Below are 18,005 nucleotides of genomic sequence, written 5' to 3' on the forward strand. Positions count from 1 at the left end.
AGTGTGGCTTTGACAGATCCAGCTGACTCCCCCCACCCCTGCTTGTGTCAGAGTGTTGTGACAGGCGAGTTGTCGGTGTTGTGGGAGTAGCAGCCTTAAAGTGCTCATTATCCTGTAAGGCTTCATTCTGGGGGGCAAACAAAGGCTGCTGTGAAATTGCAGCCTGTGCTTCCTCTCAGGTCATGCAGTATTTTCCATTCAAACACATGCACAGCGCATAACTGCTACCTTCACTGTTCCTGCTCACAACCCCCAAAAAACACAAACCTTTATGCTGATAAACTCACAGGTCTGTCTGAACTTAACTAATTCAGCTGCTGACTGGTAGTCTTGATGCTAAAACACAAATGATGGCTGTTGTTAACAAACCAAACTGACCTAAATAAATGGCACCAATCTTGTAGATGTAATCTCACATTCAATATGTGGCAAATGCTTTTTTATATCTGTGAAGAACCTTGAAATCCTGTTACATAAATGTCGTATTTTTTGAAAATCATAATTTAGGTAAGGCCAACAAAAGCTCTGAGCTGGCATGTATCCATATTCTATCTCCTGGGATGAGTAATTTCAAAATGTTTGGTTGTGATCTAAACTTACTGAAGTTGCTATTGAGAGATAACAACAGTGGTTTTCCCACCAAAGAGTTCATTTCTCGAGGTCTTGAGAAAATAGCAACATTAGCTACGTTTCAATGACAGTTTTCCATTACATTTCTAAAATTTTGACCAAGTACAATTGCGCTTTGAATGTGTTTCCATTGAAGGGAGTTTTGGGCATGAGCCTCATAATTCTCATAAAATCTCATCTCATGAGACTCCGCTGGAAGAAAGATGGACACTCAAAACCTGTTAGGTGTTGGTGTGGTTTTGATAACATCTACAGCAGTTGCCTTGACAATTTTAAACAAAAGATGAAGGCAATGGATGACAGTTCAGAGGCAAAGTCTGTATGTATAGCAGAGGCCACGTATAAGGGTATAAGTATGATCTTAAGAAAAGTCTTGGTCTCCTCTTCTGTCCACACGTACCGCGCCATGTTGTCTTGGAGTGAACTGGTCATGCAATACCATATGTTATGTCCTGTGATGTGTAAATGTGAAAAAAAGTGTTTCCAGTGCACTTTTGGATATATTTCTATATCAAAACATCTGAAAAACTACCTACTACTTTGTTCGACAGGTTTTTTTCAAATTCAGGTGTTTCCATTATCAATTTTTAAACGCGCTATTTAGATTTATAAGGGTAATGGAAACGCAGCTACTGTTATCCCAAAATAGTAAATAAGTTGGAAACTTAAGAAATTACTGAGCTTTATCAGGGATGCCAGCTAAACAATTCAATGCCCAATCCTTTGGTAGTCAGTAGTCATCTTTCTAATCAGTCACACCTACAATCCTTGTCAAATGCTCTGTTTAAACTGTATGCAGCCGCCCAGAACTGTAGCTACAGTTCTGCCATGCTGCCATAATGGTCCTTAACCTGAAGATAAACTGTGAGCTCTTAGAACTGATAGCATTTCATAGGAACTGCAAGGTTTAGTGTCAACCTTGCAAAGTCAATGGATTGGTCTGATTAAATGTCTGCCATCAGGAAGATCCATCTCGCAAAGCTCTGATCTGAAACGTTTGTGCAGGGTCGGAAAAATAACCAGACCAATCAGAGGCTACCACCTCAGTCAGAGGGGAATGAGATGGTAGCTACTGGGTTAGCTGTACTGAAAGCAGGGCCGCTGATAAGGGGGGGAAAGGGGAAAACGTTCTAGGGCCCAGCAGATAGAAGGTCCATGGAGTCCATACTAGATTTGCGCAATAGGCCAACGCTACCACTACTGATTGGCATACATTGATAGAAGTGAAGTCATCCAGGGAGGGCCCTATTTGCTGGTCTTTCAGAGGCGCAGCTGTTTCTGTGGATGGGCCTGACTGCAAACTGGTATGCAATGGCTGCCACTGGTGAAGTGCGTAGTGCAGATGAACTATAGCAGCAGTTATACCAGAAGTGGACCACATTTCTATACTAAAAGAAGAGCAAGGAACTTCACTGAAAGCTGTCCTTGGCCTCAAAGATGTTTTTGTTCTTCTCCCAACCAGCTTTGGCATGAGATTTCATCGAGTGCTGCCTGTTGAGATCACATTAAGTATGCAGTTTACTTAGCAGATCTGCACATGCCCAGTGCACCCTTATGTATGGTGCTCTTGATTGTGCTCTTCTGCACCATAAAATATGAGTGGGAAACCAATTGGCAGGAAGTGACCGATGTAAATTGTTAAAGCGAGGGCATAAGAAGCTTCAGCTTGAACTCAAGACAGCACACCTCAATGCATGAACTTACTGAAGAGATGCACCACCAGCGGACTTCCTTTGCTCTCTTCTCTTACGCAGTCAGTCACACACCCAACTGTATGCTGGTTTTAAAAATGTAATGTTTTTCTTTAAATTTGCTAGTTAAAGCCTGTCTTCTTTGTTTGGGGAACAGATTTATTGATGTGACTTGCGATGAATCTTTACTGATGACAGTGTTTACCTTCACAAAGGTTTTAGGAGGAATATTTTCTTCCCCAAGTCAGCCTTTAAAGAGCCGCAACTGGTCACTAAAGAACCACATGGCTCAGGAAAGTCAGCATTTTAGATCCAGATGGTGACTGTTTTTACCCAACATTAAATAGGCTTTATTGAGGCTTTTGGTGGAGGATTGCCTTAGATCTCTTAGAAAGTCACAAAAAGGGAAAGAAGTGTGGTACCAGCTTTACAGAAAAAAAAGATATACTACTTATCTTCCTCTTGTTAGTTGCAGAAGGACAACTTAAGGTCATCTATGTAGCCAGTGTTCCCTGGGTACTATTAAGTGTACATGAAGAAATCAAAGACAATGGCAGCCTTCACCTTAGGGACACTTTTATTTTGCTTTTCTGTCACCACTCTCTAAAAGAAGAACATGTGGATAGTTGGGTGCATGTGAGTTTTGCGTTGTGTGTAGAAGAGCAGTAAATCTGTCTCTGCTCCATCTATGGGAAGCAAAAGTGGCCGCTGTGTGTCCTTCGGGCCTTGAAAGAGTGCCAGGTTTTGGGGGGAAAAAACTTTATCAGGCAGGTAGTGCCAACTGTTCAGGCAGCTGTTTGTTCTTAGCACAACATGTTTTTGCAATGAGCACAATGGATTTGTACCACAATGATCATCTTCCTGCAAGTTTTTTCCTGTTTCTCTATGCCTGTCAGTAGTTTTCCTTTGGGAGATTTGATCCATGTCTTTATTGCATGTGTCCTCCACAGGTAACAGGTTCTCCCTGACCTCCTTCGGCGCTCTTTACATCTCTGATGTTCAGAAGGAGGATGCCCTCTCCACATACCGGTGCATCACCAAACACAAGTACAGCGGTGAGACTCGCCAAAGCAATGGAGCCAGGCTCTCTGTGATGGGTAAGGAGCTCAGTATTTTTATTGTCTAAATATTAGTCTGATCTTTAAAATTGTCTTGACACCAAATATAATGATATCCTACCCCCCAGACCCCAACGAGTCCCAGCCCACGATCCTGGACAGTTTCCAAGCAGGGGAGGTATACGCTGGCCAGAGTATCGAGCTCCCCTGCATCGCAGGAGGTTACCCCAGCCCCACTGTGCGCTGGCTAAAAGATGGTCGCCCTCTTCCCTCGGACGCCCGCTGGACACGGCGTCTGACAGGGCTGACCATCAGCGATCTGAGGCAGGAAGATAGCGGCAGCTACGCATGTGAGGTCACCAACAGTTTCGGCTCAAAGGAGGTGTCTGGACAGCTTCACGTTATAGGTGTGTGAGCACAAATACACACTTCTACACGCACAACCTGACAGACTCCCACGCTGTCTTCTTGGTGAATCAGCCTGGCAGTCAGACATGTTCAGCAGCTCCTCTGCTTTTTGGTTTGAGGCTCACATATAAGTCACACCTCCAGTGTGTCTGTAACAAACATATGTGTGAGCTGTGCAGTATGATGCCCCGTCATATCAGGTCTCAAACAGAGAGACAGGGCAATAATTCACTGAGACTGGATCCGTAACACAGCTGCCAGCAGCATTCACCATCACAGAGAGAGGGAAGGCGAGGAAGACGGAGATAAAGATGAGGGGTCATGCAGGGGACGATCAGACATCCAGACAGTGCTGGAATGACATTATCTACTATGTACTAACAAGATAATAAAAGAGGCGGAGATAAATGTACATTGTGTAAGGTATACAAAGAAACAAAGAGCAGGAGGAGGCGAGACAGAGGCAGAGAATAGAGAGGCGGTGGGCTTTGCCAGTGGGCACATCATGGCAGCACACTCTGTGACTCTGACAGGGTGAGGGGGGGTTGGGAGGCACAGAGATGCCCCCCAGCACACACCACCAGCTGCCTTATTGCTCACTGACATTTGCACACACACATATGTACATACACGCACACACACAAACACACAGGCACACTCACACACAAGTGGACAGAGATGTGAAGAGATATCTCCAGCTGCTTTTTTAATGAGTGCGTCGAACTGATTGAGTCACCACGGCTGATTGTGCTCGCTCACTCGCTTGTGCTCTCTCTCTCTCTCTCTCTCTCTCTCTCTCTCTCTCCCTGTCTCTATGAATGTAAACACTAACTGTATGCATAAAACCATGTGTCTGGTTTTAAATCTGGTAGAAAGAGTAGTTAAATGGATATAAGACATTTAAATTATTTTAAGAATTAATTAGTGTTTTGCACGTAAGATCTAGTTTAAGTAAATCATGGAAAAATTCTTAACAGAGCTTATTTCAATACTTAAGCACAAGTCTGATGAAAAGAACTTATTTCACTGCAATTAATGTACTTAAAAAACTATTAATCCCATACTGAGTTGATGCATAATGTATACAATCTTCACATTATGCAACAAATACATGCTTTTAAATTTGTGGATGTTAATTTTTAACTTGACACAATATACACAATACACAAAATTTCACCCCAAACTAGAGTTGTTATGAAACTATAATTTTGAATTTTAACAGATCACTAGTGGTAAAAAAAAATCTCAAAGCAAAAAATGATCTCCTGGACACCAAACCTGAAGATTTAATGATTTTTCACAGAACACAAACTAGAATCAAACTACTGTAGTTAGTCATCAAAGCCGAAGTAAGTAAGGGTTTCCTTAGATAGTGTATACCAAAGTCAAATCATCCAATACTCTCCAGAAGACAAGTATGCAGTGATTTTGCCCCCTATGATTTCTTATGTCTCAAATAAGAGCACAGGTGTTGGTGTTTGTGCAGAAATAGGAAATGATGTTAGCAAATGCATCTTTATTGGATGCTTAAAGGACTAAATAATGCCAACTAGTGAATAAAACAGTGATGCAGAGGCATCGCCACTTCTGCACCAATCAAACAAAATCCTGTGAATCAATCAGACATCTTGCTTCTCTGTATCAGTGTTTTGTTTGCCACTAACAGCGCTCTCTCTCTTTACATCAGGGGTGTCAAACTCAAGGCCAGGTGGCCAAGGAACGGTTAAATCCGGCCCACAAGATCATATGATATTTCTGTTATAACTAGTCCATCAGTACACAGATTTCCTCAAGTATAAAAATGTAAACTTGATGATCCTTTATGAGTTAAGATATTCCTGTTAAGTCATAAAATCTGAAAAAGGAGTAAGAATAATTAGAAAAAAAAGTCAGGAATGTGGGAAAATAAATTTTTGTTTTTATTTCATACTTTGAGCATTTCAACTCAATTTTGACTTCTTACACAATATTTTGAGCTTTAAGATTCATGATTTTAAATTTTAAGTTATGTTTTGACCTTTTTAACAAATAATTTTGCATTTTATCTCATATTTTTAACCCCTTACTTAGACTCCATAATCCCACAGTTTGACCTTTTAGACTCACAGTTTAAAATTTTCATCGTTTGACTTTTAATTTCGTGATTACAAATGTTTTCATATTTTGACCTTTAAAGCTCATAATTTTGACTTTCTTTCTAATATATTTGCCTTTAAAAAACAATCTTTCTATTTCAATTTAACACTTTGACCTTTTTGACAAATAAGTTTACTTTTCTCAGATTATGAGCCTTTAAACTTATCTTTTTTACTTTTTTAACCTCAAAATCATTTATCATCTGTGCAAAGTTTTTTTTTTAATATATTCTATTACTGGGGAAATGTGGTTGACATCAAGAGAGATCAAGAGTTCCTCACAGGAGACTAATAATAAAACAGTAGATGAAATGACCATCATGCACTTTTTTTTTTTAACAGTTTGCATCTTTCTTTCAGATCCACTACGTGTGACCTTATCCCCCAAGAATCTGAAAACAGGCATTAGCAGCACCCTGTTCTTCACCTGCACTGTGGAGGGCTCCCCAGAATACACCATCAACTGGTATAGGAACACCGAGCCCATTGTCCCCGACCAGCACATCTCAATCCAGGGACAGCATAATGACACCCTGCAGATAACAGCCGCACAGAAGTTCCACTCTGGGGCCTACCAGTGCTTTGCCTCCAGAAAAGGCCATACTGCTCAGGACTTTTCCATTATTCTGCTTGAGGGTAAGTGGATGGACAATGCCAGGAGAAAAAAATAAATGCAGCACTGTAACAGCAAAATTATTTATATTTGAGGCTTCCATTTTTATTGCCCGTTATTATTTTGTCATCCTAAAAAGGTTGCAAATCATCTCACCAAATCTATTTTCTCTCTTAGATGGTACTCCTCGTATTGTGTCTTCCTTCAGCGAGCGGGTGGTGAACCCCGGTGAGCCCTTCTCCCTCATGTGTGCTGCCAAAGGAGCCCCGCCTCCCTCCATCACATGGACGCTGGACGATGAGCCCGTGGTACGAGACTCCACCTACAAGACCAGCCAGTACACCCTATCGGATGGCCTGACCGTGTCACACGTCAACGTCAGCAGCCCGCTCATTCGAGATGGAGGAGTGTATCGTTGCGTCGCACGCAACTCGGCCGGTAGCGCCGAGTACCAAGCGCGCATAAACGTAAGAGGTGCCTGTCTGCTTTTCAATATAAATGCACTCTACACCCTACTCAATATAAACACACAGGGGCAAGTGAGAGGAATAGATTACTTTGCATTTCACATAGACTAAAGTGACGTCTATCTGTCTATCTATCTATCTATCTATCTATCTATCATAACTAGAGGAAATTCTAATTACGAATCATAAAATCTTATGTCGAACCTACCTGTTTTTTTCATCTAAAAAATGGGTCTGCACAAGCACTCACTTCAATGCTCAAAATGTAGGATACAAAAGTGGTGTTATCCAGTCTGGTGGAGCCACTTTTTAGCATCTTTTCTCCCTCTTTAGGTCCCTATCCTTCATTTAAAGGAAACAGTATTGCACTGTTACATAAATAAGCCTTGATTTGATTAAAAAAAAAACTCCTAAATTAAAGACAAGTGGCCAGTGGAGGTTAGCAGCTACTATTATAGCAGTAGCAAATAGATGTGTAAACTCCACATGGCAAAGTTAGATGTTTTAAAAAGAGCATCAGAGCTGCACAGAAGCAGCATGCTGTGGATTCTACTGAGTGCATTGGAAATTGTTACACAGGGAGACTGTTAAAAGACTTTTTTCCCTCTAAGAGACCTTCTAAAAAAAGCCTGCATTTTAAATACCAGTATGACTCATAGTCCAAATATTTATTTTATATGTTTAGAATGTTAGAACAATATCTTTTTTTTTTTTTTTAACAATCATTGTATATGCTGCGTTCTATAAATTGGACTGTCTGTTACAGAATGCAGTACCTGCAAATGAAACTGAGACAGTCTGCAGATTCTAACAGACTGTTCATCTAAGACCCCATCTAAGAATAGAAAAATACCCAAACCCTTATAAATAAAATAACATGAGACTTCCATTAAGGGTCGAAGAAAGGGTTAAGGTAATAGTTAGGATACCAAAAGTTAAAAGTTAAAAACCTGACCTGCAAACTTAATTACGGAACGTTACATAAAACACTTTTCCTGCTTACAGGAAAAACACAGCCAGCATTGCTTACGTAGCTCTGTTAGCTATGTAAGCTACATAGACCATACAGCTACATAGCTAAAGCTAACCTAACTAAAGCTAACCTCACAAATCAGCTATGTATATCGTTATCTGCAAAGCTAAGTTAGCTTTAGCTACTTTGCTAAGGCTCACATTGCTAGTTAACTCAGTTTAGGAAAATGGAGATATAATATGTAGCTAATATGGCTACATAGCTAATGCAGCTAAAGCTCAGCTCACAGTTATGTAAGCTACATAGGTACATTATCAACGTAGCTAGATTAGCTCTAGCTACATTTGCTAAAATTCACATTACAAAAGCTAACTTAGCTACATTGGCATATGTAGTAACGTTAACTATGTAACTAGCTTAGCTATGTTCACTTTAGCTGCGGCAATCAAAGCTAAAGCAAGCCATTGCTTGCGTATCTACATCTAAAATGGGACTATATATTATTTAATCCCAGATTATGTATCCATTTTATTTATGTAATGTTTCCTGGTCTGTAAAGTTTGCAGCGGTCTTGCAATGATTACTTTGACTTTGTTTTTGAAAATAGTTACAAAAAATAAGAATCCTGAATACACTGTACGTAAAATGACAGCACTTCTTTTCTGAGATACATGGTGGCCATCAAAGATGTACAGTCTGCAGCCACACCTCTCTCACTAAAACAGTTCATGGTGAATCACTGTATCTATCATTGATATCAGTTTAAAACTAGGGCTGAAAGCAATGATGCGTAAATCATGGTAGGTTAAGGTCCATAATTACTGCATTCATCTATATAAAAAAAAAAACACATGATTCTCATGCTTTATTGTCTCTTTGAGCAGACTTTGGAGAAGCATCTCCCTCTAGCGACAGTGAAAAACTCAGACAGCTCTTTGGACAAGTCAAAAGTCATCCACACTTTGTTATCAAACATGACCTTTTCAACCAATCAGTTATTTCATTTTCAATCTATAACAAGTTCCTCTTACAATGGTTAAAAATAATTGTCACAAAACCTAATATTCCTTAACCTGACATGCTAGATGAATTTGTTTCACCCATCCATCTGGTAACCTTCCATAGACGGCGTTTGGGAATGGGCAAAGCCTTTGAAAAACAAAATCGGAGGGTGATAGGATGAACGTTCTGTCTGTCACATCTTTACCAGCCAATCAGATGAACAAAACACGTGATGTCATGGCCCCAAACCGAGGTGCACCGCTTTTGAGGCATAAACTCCGTAGAGAGCTGCATAACATGAGCCATGGCGACTGTAGACATGTCAGTTCATGACTTTCGTTGTTTTTCAAAAGAAAACAACTCAATGCTGTTCTTTCTTCTTCTTTTAACAAAGAAATTTTGTCAAGTCTGATAAAACTTACACTTTAGCAGAATCCAAGCTAATGTCTTCCACCATAACTGCACAGCCCTCGTCACTGTTTGCCTATGTCACGACTCTGCCACGCCCGAAAGTACTGTTCCTCGATGCCGATTGGTCCTGTCACTTTCTAACCAGGCCAAAGGCTTCAGATGGGAACTTTGCTAGATGAATTCGCTAGTGAGAAACACAGAAACAGGCAAATCCATTTGCTTTGCAAGGTTTAATGTTAAATAAACGGTTAAAGGTTAAATAAAAATCTGTATCCAAACAGAAAGTCAGCCTTAGTTTAAGAAAGAACTAAAATTCAAAATGGCACAAAATCAATTTTAGATGCAAAACAGTGACATTTCAAAATGCAACAAAAAGGGAGATCAATCACAATTAACCACAAAAATTCAGATATTTATTGTTGCTTAAAATGTTGATACTTTGACAACTCTTTTTAAAACATTTAATTGTATGATATGATTCCACAAGTTTTTGAAATTAGGACAATAGTTGACGCTAATTTATTGCATCTGTTTCCCTTGATGTATACAGGGTAGGAACACTGTCTTTGTGGCAGTAATGAATGTCAAATTTAATTATTTAAAAGTTTGTTGATCAAAACAGCAGGAACAAATCAGAAGAAAAGTATGCTGAGTTTTTACATAATCTTTGGCTTGCTGTGGCTAGTTCTTGAGCTAAACATCATGACTTAAGGCCTTGGACACCTCACTTTCACAGCACTTTCTTTTGAAGTCCAAAGGAGGCACTGCTACTTCTTCAACCTACCTACCTTCTTATCTATCTTTATTCATGCCTATCTTTCTCTCTATCTTGGGGAAAATTTAGAAATAACACACAATCTCTTAGATACAAAGAATCTCTGATTAGACTAAAATCAACAATTATCCTCAATCAGATTTAAGTAAAGGGAGCCTAACTAACCTCCCTGTCCACCTGTCAACTTGCCCCGATCACTCTATCCCTCAACCTTTATCTCCTCACCTCCTGTCTCCGTGACTGCTCCCTTACTCTGCCATGACCTCCCTCACCTCATCTGCCCCTCTCTCCGACCTCTGTGTTTCTCTCCGTCTCCTCCCTCCATCCCCTCCCTCTCTTCCCTGTGTCTCCAGGTCCGCCCCGAATCAGACCCATGCGGGACATCACCGCAGTGGCGGGTAGGAACACCTATATAACATGCCGCGTGATTGGCTACCCGTATTATTCCATCAAGTGGCTGAAGGACGGCATGCAGCTGCCTGATAATCATCGTCAAGTGCTGTTCGAGAACGGCACCCTGAGGCTGACGGACGTGCAGAAGGGTGCGGACGAGGGCACCTACTTGTGCAGCGTTCTGATCCAACCCCAGGTGTCAATCAACCAGACCGTCCATGTCACAGTCAAAGGTAAGACTGCAGTAAATAAATAAAACCATCAAATGAATCAAAATGATCAAATAAAAACTGAGATAGAGATAGGGTAATCAATGCACTTCTTGTTGGTTGTGCTTGAAACCCTCCCTACTTTCCTAAGTGTTGTTTTTTCTGTTTGTAGGCCAGTCTTTGTACATAATACTGTATAAAAATGCCCCTAAACAGCAGAAAGAACTCTTTGTAATAACACAGTCTACAAATTAGAAAAGATATTTTTGGAGTATCTTTTCATTCCTAAATAGTGACACCAATTTTCAAAGTTGTGCAGTGCAGCTTTGCAGTAATCCTTGGTGACAGAGGTAAATGGTCTTTTAGGACAGATTTATGGTTCAGTCTGCGTCTGTATTTTGTCGAGTCTGTGATTGGGGTAACGATGGTAGCAGGGCAGCTGCAGAGGTGTTTAAGGCTGTGTGCGTGTGCCTGCGTGTGAGTGTGTCTCTGATTTAATTAGATGAATAATAATGAAGCCTAGATTAAATCCCCCAGATGTCTCAGCTGTAGTACCCCCACCCCAACCTCCATTGCTATGGTAACGGAGTGACTTCCTCCTGCCAATTGGACTCTAACCAGAGCGGCTATTATGGGCTGCAGGAGATGGGGGCTGAAGGGGTGGGAAGAGAAGAGGGGCCCACTGGCCAATGACCTTCTCTCTCTCTCAGCATTGCTCCAGATGGCCACTCTTCCTCATCTATCGCTGCCTTTATCCCCCTAACTCTCTTCCTCTCTTTCCCCCAGTGCCACCGCTCATCCAGCCCTTCGATATTCCCTCTACCTCAGTGGGGAAGCTCATGTACATCGCCTGCGTGGTGTCATCTGGGGACATGCCCATACGCATCACCTGGCACAAAGACGGCCAGCTCATTGTGCCAGGCTCGGCCTCTGGCGTGGCGATAGAGACCAAAGAGTTCATGAGCTCCCTGCAAATCTCCAAGGTGACACTGAAGCACAACGGAAACTACACCTGCATTGCCAGCAATGCCGCCGCCACCGTCAGCTGGGAGAGACAGTTGATTGTCACCGGTGAGGGATTGAGCAGAAAGAGAATTAATATGGGTCAGATGAGACAGAGGGAGCTTAGATCTGTTATTTTAGGAACACTCCCATTTCCCTCCTTTCATCTGAAGACTTCTTTTAGTCCTTCATTTAGGTTAACCTCATACCTTTCTTCCTCAGTGCCACCACGCTTTGTGGTGCAGCCCAACAATCAGGATTGTATCTACGGCAAAGCTGGAGTTCTGAACTGCTCTGTTGAAGGTTACCCACCTCCAAAAGTCATGTGGAAACACGCCAAAGGTAAATCCACACATTATCCCAGGCAAACCTAAGAAACAAGGCAAGATGAGAGGAAAACACAAGGCTGTAACATTCATTTTCTTTGCATTGTTGGTGCAGGCGTTGGAAACCCTCAGCAGTATCACCCAGTCCCTCTCACAGGCCGAATCCAGATCATGTCAAACGGCTCTCTTCTCATCCGACACGTGCTTGAGGATGACCGAGGGTACTACCTCTGTCAGGCATCCAATGGAGTGGGTTCAGACATCAGTAAGAGCATGATCCTCACTGTCAAGAGTAAGTGTTGATCATTCTTGCTTTATCTTCAACACACTCTCTCTTATCTCCTGCATCACACAAATGGGCTACAGCACGTAGAGACTTGGCTTTTCACAGAAGAGCCTGCCTTTCTAAGATGCACTTTTGCCCCAGGCTAGTGTGGCATTTACTGAAGCTAACAAAACCTTCGTCCTGAACATCCTGAAATGGGAGTATCTTTCCGATTGATTGAAGTTTTCTGGCTGCCGGTCTGTGTGCTGCTGAATGTTTGGTGGGGAAAAGGGCTGATGAATTAGTGATGATAACAAAACCACAGGAACCCCCTCAATCAATAATCTATGTCTCAGGAAAGGAGGTGGAAAGAATCAGGAGTAGAAGAAAGAGGCATACAGGGAGGAGGAATTTAGAGGAAGAGGACCAGCAGGGCTTGAAGCGTGAAATGAAAATGGGGAATGAAGGGTAGAAATAGAGATGTCTATACATCTGTAATATATCCTCCTGTTCTCATGCCATATCCCTTCCCCAGTGTCTCATTACTCCACGTAATACTATTCGTCACACTGACATGTGTCTGTAATTCTGCTCAGTTCCTGCCATGATCACGAGCCACCCAAACACCACAATGGCAAGGAAGGGCCAAACCAAGGAGCTGAACTGCACGGCACGGGGTGAGCAGCCCATCATCATCCGCTGGGAGAGAGGAGACACCGTCATCGATGCTGAGAGAAACCCCCGGTACTCCATCACCATCAACAAGAAGGGGGACGAAGTCATCTCTACTCTTAAGGTTAGAAAAGGACTACAACAAAAAGCATGGCAGTCTCTATAATTTAAAGTAGCTCAGAGTCGATCACAACTATTGACAGCAGATTTAGACTGAATCCCAATTCTCCCCTTAACCCTCAGTCTCAAAATGTGCATTTCCAGTGTGAGGGCAGTCCCAATTTTCCCGAGAGTTGAGTTGAGGGACGAGTTTGAGGGCTTTATCTCCCTCAATTTTGAGATGTTCCTGTAGCTCCCTTTGTATTGAGGGTTATCACTCAAAGAAAGATGGTGGCAAATGCGGGGAAGAAATCGAGCTTTGTTAATAGAGATCTAAAAATCAAGAAAGCCACTCCGATATCTTGGTTTCATGTTATTTTATGGATTATTTGCCTTTTTTGTAGCGTAACATTTCCTATTATTTTTAAGATTGTAAGTCGGTAACTATGACATCGTGTACAAGCCTATCAGTTACAAGTGGTGTTTCGCATTAGCTAATGGCCGTGTTATACGGTGACTTTTGGCTGAACATGTCAGTGGTTGTGGTGTTCATACATGTTTTTGGTTGAATATTAACTAGTTCTCGTTCTTCTTCTTGGCTGCCACCAGTGAAGTGATAAGCTCAGATGCAGCTATAGTATAGCGGCAGTTTTATCAGAACTCAACAACATTTCTTTATTAAATAAAGAGCAAAGAACAGCATTGAAATGTTTTCATGAAAGAAGAGATGTTTTCACTCTCCTTCAGACCTGCTTTGGGATCAGTTTGTTTTGAGGGTATGTTGAGTTAGGCATTCGTTTGGATGTACCTGTAGAAAAGCAGCAGTTTAATCAGACCTCGATCACAGTTCTTTCTTAAACAAGAGCACAGAGCCAGACCAAAAGTTTCTCTTAGCAGAGAAGATGTTGTTGCACATCTCCCGATATGGTTCGGCATTAATTTTAGCCACCGCTAAACTCCACCATTCACACACCAGCATTAGCCTGTATTGCTCAGGTAAGCTCTGGAGCTGTGCATGTCTGCTACCTCTTTTTGTCTTGTCGCTCTGGTTGGCCCAGCATGAATGTGACAGACAGAACGTTCATCCAGTCCCCTTCTGAGATTTTTTTTTTTTTTTTAAGTCTTGCCCTTCCCCAGCACTTTCGGAAGTTTCTCAGGTGTGAAATGTATCCATGCAAAGGATATATGAAACACTCTAGCTTACTTGTCAGGTTAATCACTGCTGTCTACTGATATTTTCCTAATATCATGAAGCATACTTGAACCTTTTGTTTGTGTTGATGTTTACAGCTGAACCCAGCCGAGCGGGGAGATTCTGTCTTCTTCTCCTGCCATGCTATCAACTCCTATGGAGAGGGACGAGGGCTCATTCAACTCACTGTGCAAGGTATCACTATTCTCAAAAATGTCTGACTTACTGAAACACTTAACAGTGCCTTGGGCAGAGCCAGAATCAGATCTTGAGAACTAGAGTTCAACACTGTCCTTGCAGCACTTTTAAGTCTTCTTTTCCTCCTTCACACACTCAGAACCACCAGATCCCCCTGAACTCGAGGTGAGGGAGGTGAAGGACAGGAGTATGAACCTACGTTGGATCCAGAGGTTTGATGGAAACAGCATCATTACAAGCTATGACATAGAGTATAAGAACAAATCAGGTGGGTATCTAAAATATTAAAATTCTTGGTAAATATCAGAGACGCATGCCTTCAAAGTCTCAAAACTTTTTTTCTCCTTGGATTTGACAGATTCCTGGGATCACATGTACACAACCAGGAACATTTCACCCACCAACAACCAGGCTAACATCGTAGAGCTGCACCCAGCCTGTGTTTACAGCATCCGCATGTACTCTTACAACAAGATCGGGCGTAGCCTTCCAAGCAAAGAGCTCACAATCAGTACTGAGGAAGCACGTAAGTGGTTGATGCATCTCCTAGAGAACAAATTTTTCTTCATTTTCTCTCTAGTCCTGCCTTATCTGACCTCTTTACTAAATTCTACTGTGAATATTTAACTGTAATACCGTTTGTCACCTTCCATTTACAGCACCTGATGGGCCACCGATGGATGTAATTCTCCAGCCAATGACTTCTCAGAGCATACGGGTTACATGGAGGGTAAAGTCACTGCAATTATTAAATTTACCATAAGAAAACACTACATTTTCCTATATTTTCTCTATATGACTGCACCACTTTATGCCCTTTGTTTTCCTCACTTTTCTTTCAGGCTCCAAAGAAGGAGCTGCAGAACGGAGTGATCCGAGGCTATCAGATCGGCTACAGAGAGAATGGTCCGGGCAGTAACGGCCAGTACAGCATTGTGGAAATGAAAGCTACGGGTGACAGTGAAGTCTACACCTTGGACAATCTTAAGAAGTTTGCCCAGTACGGGGTGGTGGTCCAGGCCTTCAACAGAGCTGGAACGGGTCCATCCAGTACTGAGATCAACGCAACCACATTGGAGGATGGTAAGAGAGCCAGGAGAGGCAGATGGAAGAAAATCTAAAGATAGTGACAAAGTAGAAGAATAAACCCTTCAGGTAGAGGGCTGTAAGAGTAAATAAGAGTATGAGAGCAATAGGGTGAAGGAAAGATCATTCAGTACACTTCTTGATCAATAATCGAAAAGATGCAGCAACAGGATGTCCGACATATATTAACACAGCTAACATGCATATGCAGGATAACATTCAAATGAAAAAACTGGTAGAAATGGATTTGCAGAACACCCCCCCATTCTTCTTTTCCCTCTAATTAGCACCCTCATTAGGCTGGTAGAGAGTGAGATAGGAACAAGGAACCCCATTACTCTCTAAATGTCTGCCCACTCTGCCTCCCCTTTATCTTCCCCTTCCTCCCATTGGTTCCCCCTTTTTTCCTCCTCACCCATCCTCTGTCTACATTACATCCTTTTATATCCCATGTATATTTTTCTGCCACTTCTAATCCTTTGTATTGAACTGAATTACACAGACTGTAGTGGCAGACACCCTAATCATGGCACAATTATAGTGGCAGTGATAGCCCAGATTTACAGTCTGAGGCTGATCCTACAGCAGTAATAACCTTAAAGGTGAAGACTATCTTCCTTCAGATTTTATACTCTACCTTTCTGCTCATCCCTCCTTACTCATCTGCATTTTAACCCCTTGAGGTGCAGTTGTTTTACTATTTATGTCTCTTGTTGCTCTGCCTCCCCTCTTCCCCTTCACTTTCTCTCTCTCTAAAAGCTAGTACTGAACAAGAAGCCATTGAGGGCTAATTTCAGCATATTTGACTGATTTATTTCAGCAGAGATTGCCTGTGGGCTGTTGGTGTTGAGTAGTCATTAATTATCTCTGCTTTAGTCACCATGCTAGATAACTCAGGTCTACTTGGAGGGCTTTGGAAAGGAGGTTATAAAAGATGAGAGATGTTGACTAATATTAATGCAATTCAAATGTTATTTTTATATATATTTTAATGACAAATTCTGGCCTTTTTTGCCTTTCTTTAAGACAACTGCAGATAGAGCAGGAAATGAGGGAGAGGGTAGGAGTTGATATGAAGGAAAGGAGCCAGAGGTTTAACTTGAATCTGGGCTGGTGGACTTAAGTCTCAGTACATCAGGTGTAATCTAACTGCAAGGCCACACACAAGTTTATATTTGGACAAAATAGATGAGTCTAAAGATAAGAAAGCACATTTTAATTTAGCAGACATAATTACAGCACTTGCAAGTCAGTTAGCAGTGGTACCGCCACTCGTGTTGGTCCTCCTGGAAGTTTAACAGCCATATGCCTGTGCTGGTTATGTCTTGCTCCTGTCGATACGCAATTGCTGATTACCAATTAAATCACAGCCACCATTCAACTTTCTGTAGATTTTCTAGATCAAAATAATTCCAGACTGTAGGCCTGAATGACTAAAGACATCTAATGATGTTCCAAATGATGGCAAATAATTTCACGACTAATTTAACGTCAATTATAATTGCATTTAAAGTCAAGAAAATAGATCTGCATCATATGCATGTCATTTAAATAAAAATGTGCAATGTCAAATAAGTGACTGCATAAAAATTCACCCCCTTCAAGTCAGTATTTAGTAGATGCACCTTTGGCTGCAATCACAGCACTGAGTCTGTGTGGATAGGTCTCAACCAGGCTTGCACATCTGAAAACTGCAATTTTTACTCCATTCTTCTTTGTAAAACTCATCAAGCTCTGCCAGGTTTCACAGGGATTGAACATGAACAGCCAATTTCAAGTCCAGACACAAAATCTCTACTGGACTGAGTTCTGGGCTTTGACTCTTCTGGCCACTCCAGAACATTCACCTTGTTGTCTTTAAACAATTTCTATGTAGCATTTGCTGTGTGCTTCGGGTCATTGTCTGGCTGGAAAATAAATCTTCTCCCAAGCCATAGTTTACTCCAGACTGAATAAGATTGTCCACCAGGACTTTCCAATATTTTGCTGTATTTATTTTACCCTCTACCTTTACAAGTCTTCAAGGTCAGGCTGCTAAGAAGCATCACAGAGGGGATGGTGTTTTTGTGGCGATGTGCAGTGTTTGGTGGTGTCCACCAACCATAGCTGCTTGTCTGAAGCTTGTCTGAATGCCTTTTGGCAAACTGTAGTGGAGATTTAATACCGAGTTTTTTTCAACAGTGGCTTTCTGTCTCATCAAGCTTTGACTGGTGAAGAAGGGCTCTCCCATCTCAGCTGCTGAAGCTTGTAATTCCTTCATAGGGGTCTTGGTGGCTTCTCTCACTTGTCTCCTTTTTGAACAGCCTTTCAGTTTGAGAGGGCGAACTAATGCAGGCAGGTTAAGACATGTGCCATATTCCTTCCATTTCTTGATAATGGATTTAACTGAACTCCAGAGGA

General features: G+C 41.7%; 1 protein-coding gene across 1 annotated transcript in view; it reads left to right on the top strand.

The window, feature by feature from the left end:
* Positions 1 to 18,005, top strand: part of LOC121518782 (Down syndrome cell adhesion molecule-like protein 1 homolog) — an 89,661-nt gene that overhangs the window by 51,491 nt on the left and 20,165 nt on the right. Inside the window, exons 4-17 of the mRNA XM_041801381.1 lie at positions 3,272 to 3,418; positions 3,508 to 3,786; positions 6,283 to 6,558; positions 6,713 to 7,009; positions 10,517 to 10,789; positions 11,552 to 11,836; positions 11,990 to 12,109; positions 12,209 to 12,385; positions 12,955 to 13,154; positions 14,420 to 14,516; positions 14,659 to 14,787; positions 14,878 to 15,045; positions 15,179 to 15,249; positions 15,362 to 15,602. Of these exons, the coding sequence (XP_041657315.1) occupies positions 3,272 to 3,418; positions 3,508 to 3,786; positions 6,283 to 6,558; positions 6,713 to 7,009; positions 10,517 to 10,789; positions 11,552 to 11,836; positions 11,990 to 12,109; positions 12,209 to 12,385; positions 12,955 to 13,154; positions 14,420 to 14,516; positions 14,659 to 14,787; positions 14,878 to 15,045; positions 15,179 to 15,249; positions 15,362 to 15,602 (2,760 nt within the window). The remainder of the gene's footprint in view (positions 1 to 3,271; positions 3,419 to 3,507; positions 3,787 to 6,282; positions 6,559 to 6,712; positions 7,010 to 10,516; positions 10,790 to 11,551; positions 11,837 to 11,989; positions 12,110 to 12,208; positions 12,386 to 12,954; positions 13,155 to 14,419; positions 14,517 to 14,658; positions 14,788 to 14,877; positions 15,046 to 15,178; positions 15,250 to 15,361; positions 15,603 to 18,005) is intronic.

The sequence above is a fragment of the Cheilinus undulatus genome, linkage group 12, assembly GCF_018320785.1.
Source record: "Cheilinus undulatus linkage group 12, ASM1832078v1, whole genome shotgun sequence".
Taxonomy (NCBI): Eukaryota; Metazoa; Chordata; class Actinopteri; order Labriformes; family Labridae; genus Cheilinus; species Cheilinus undulatus.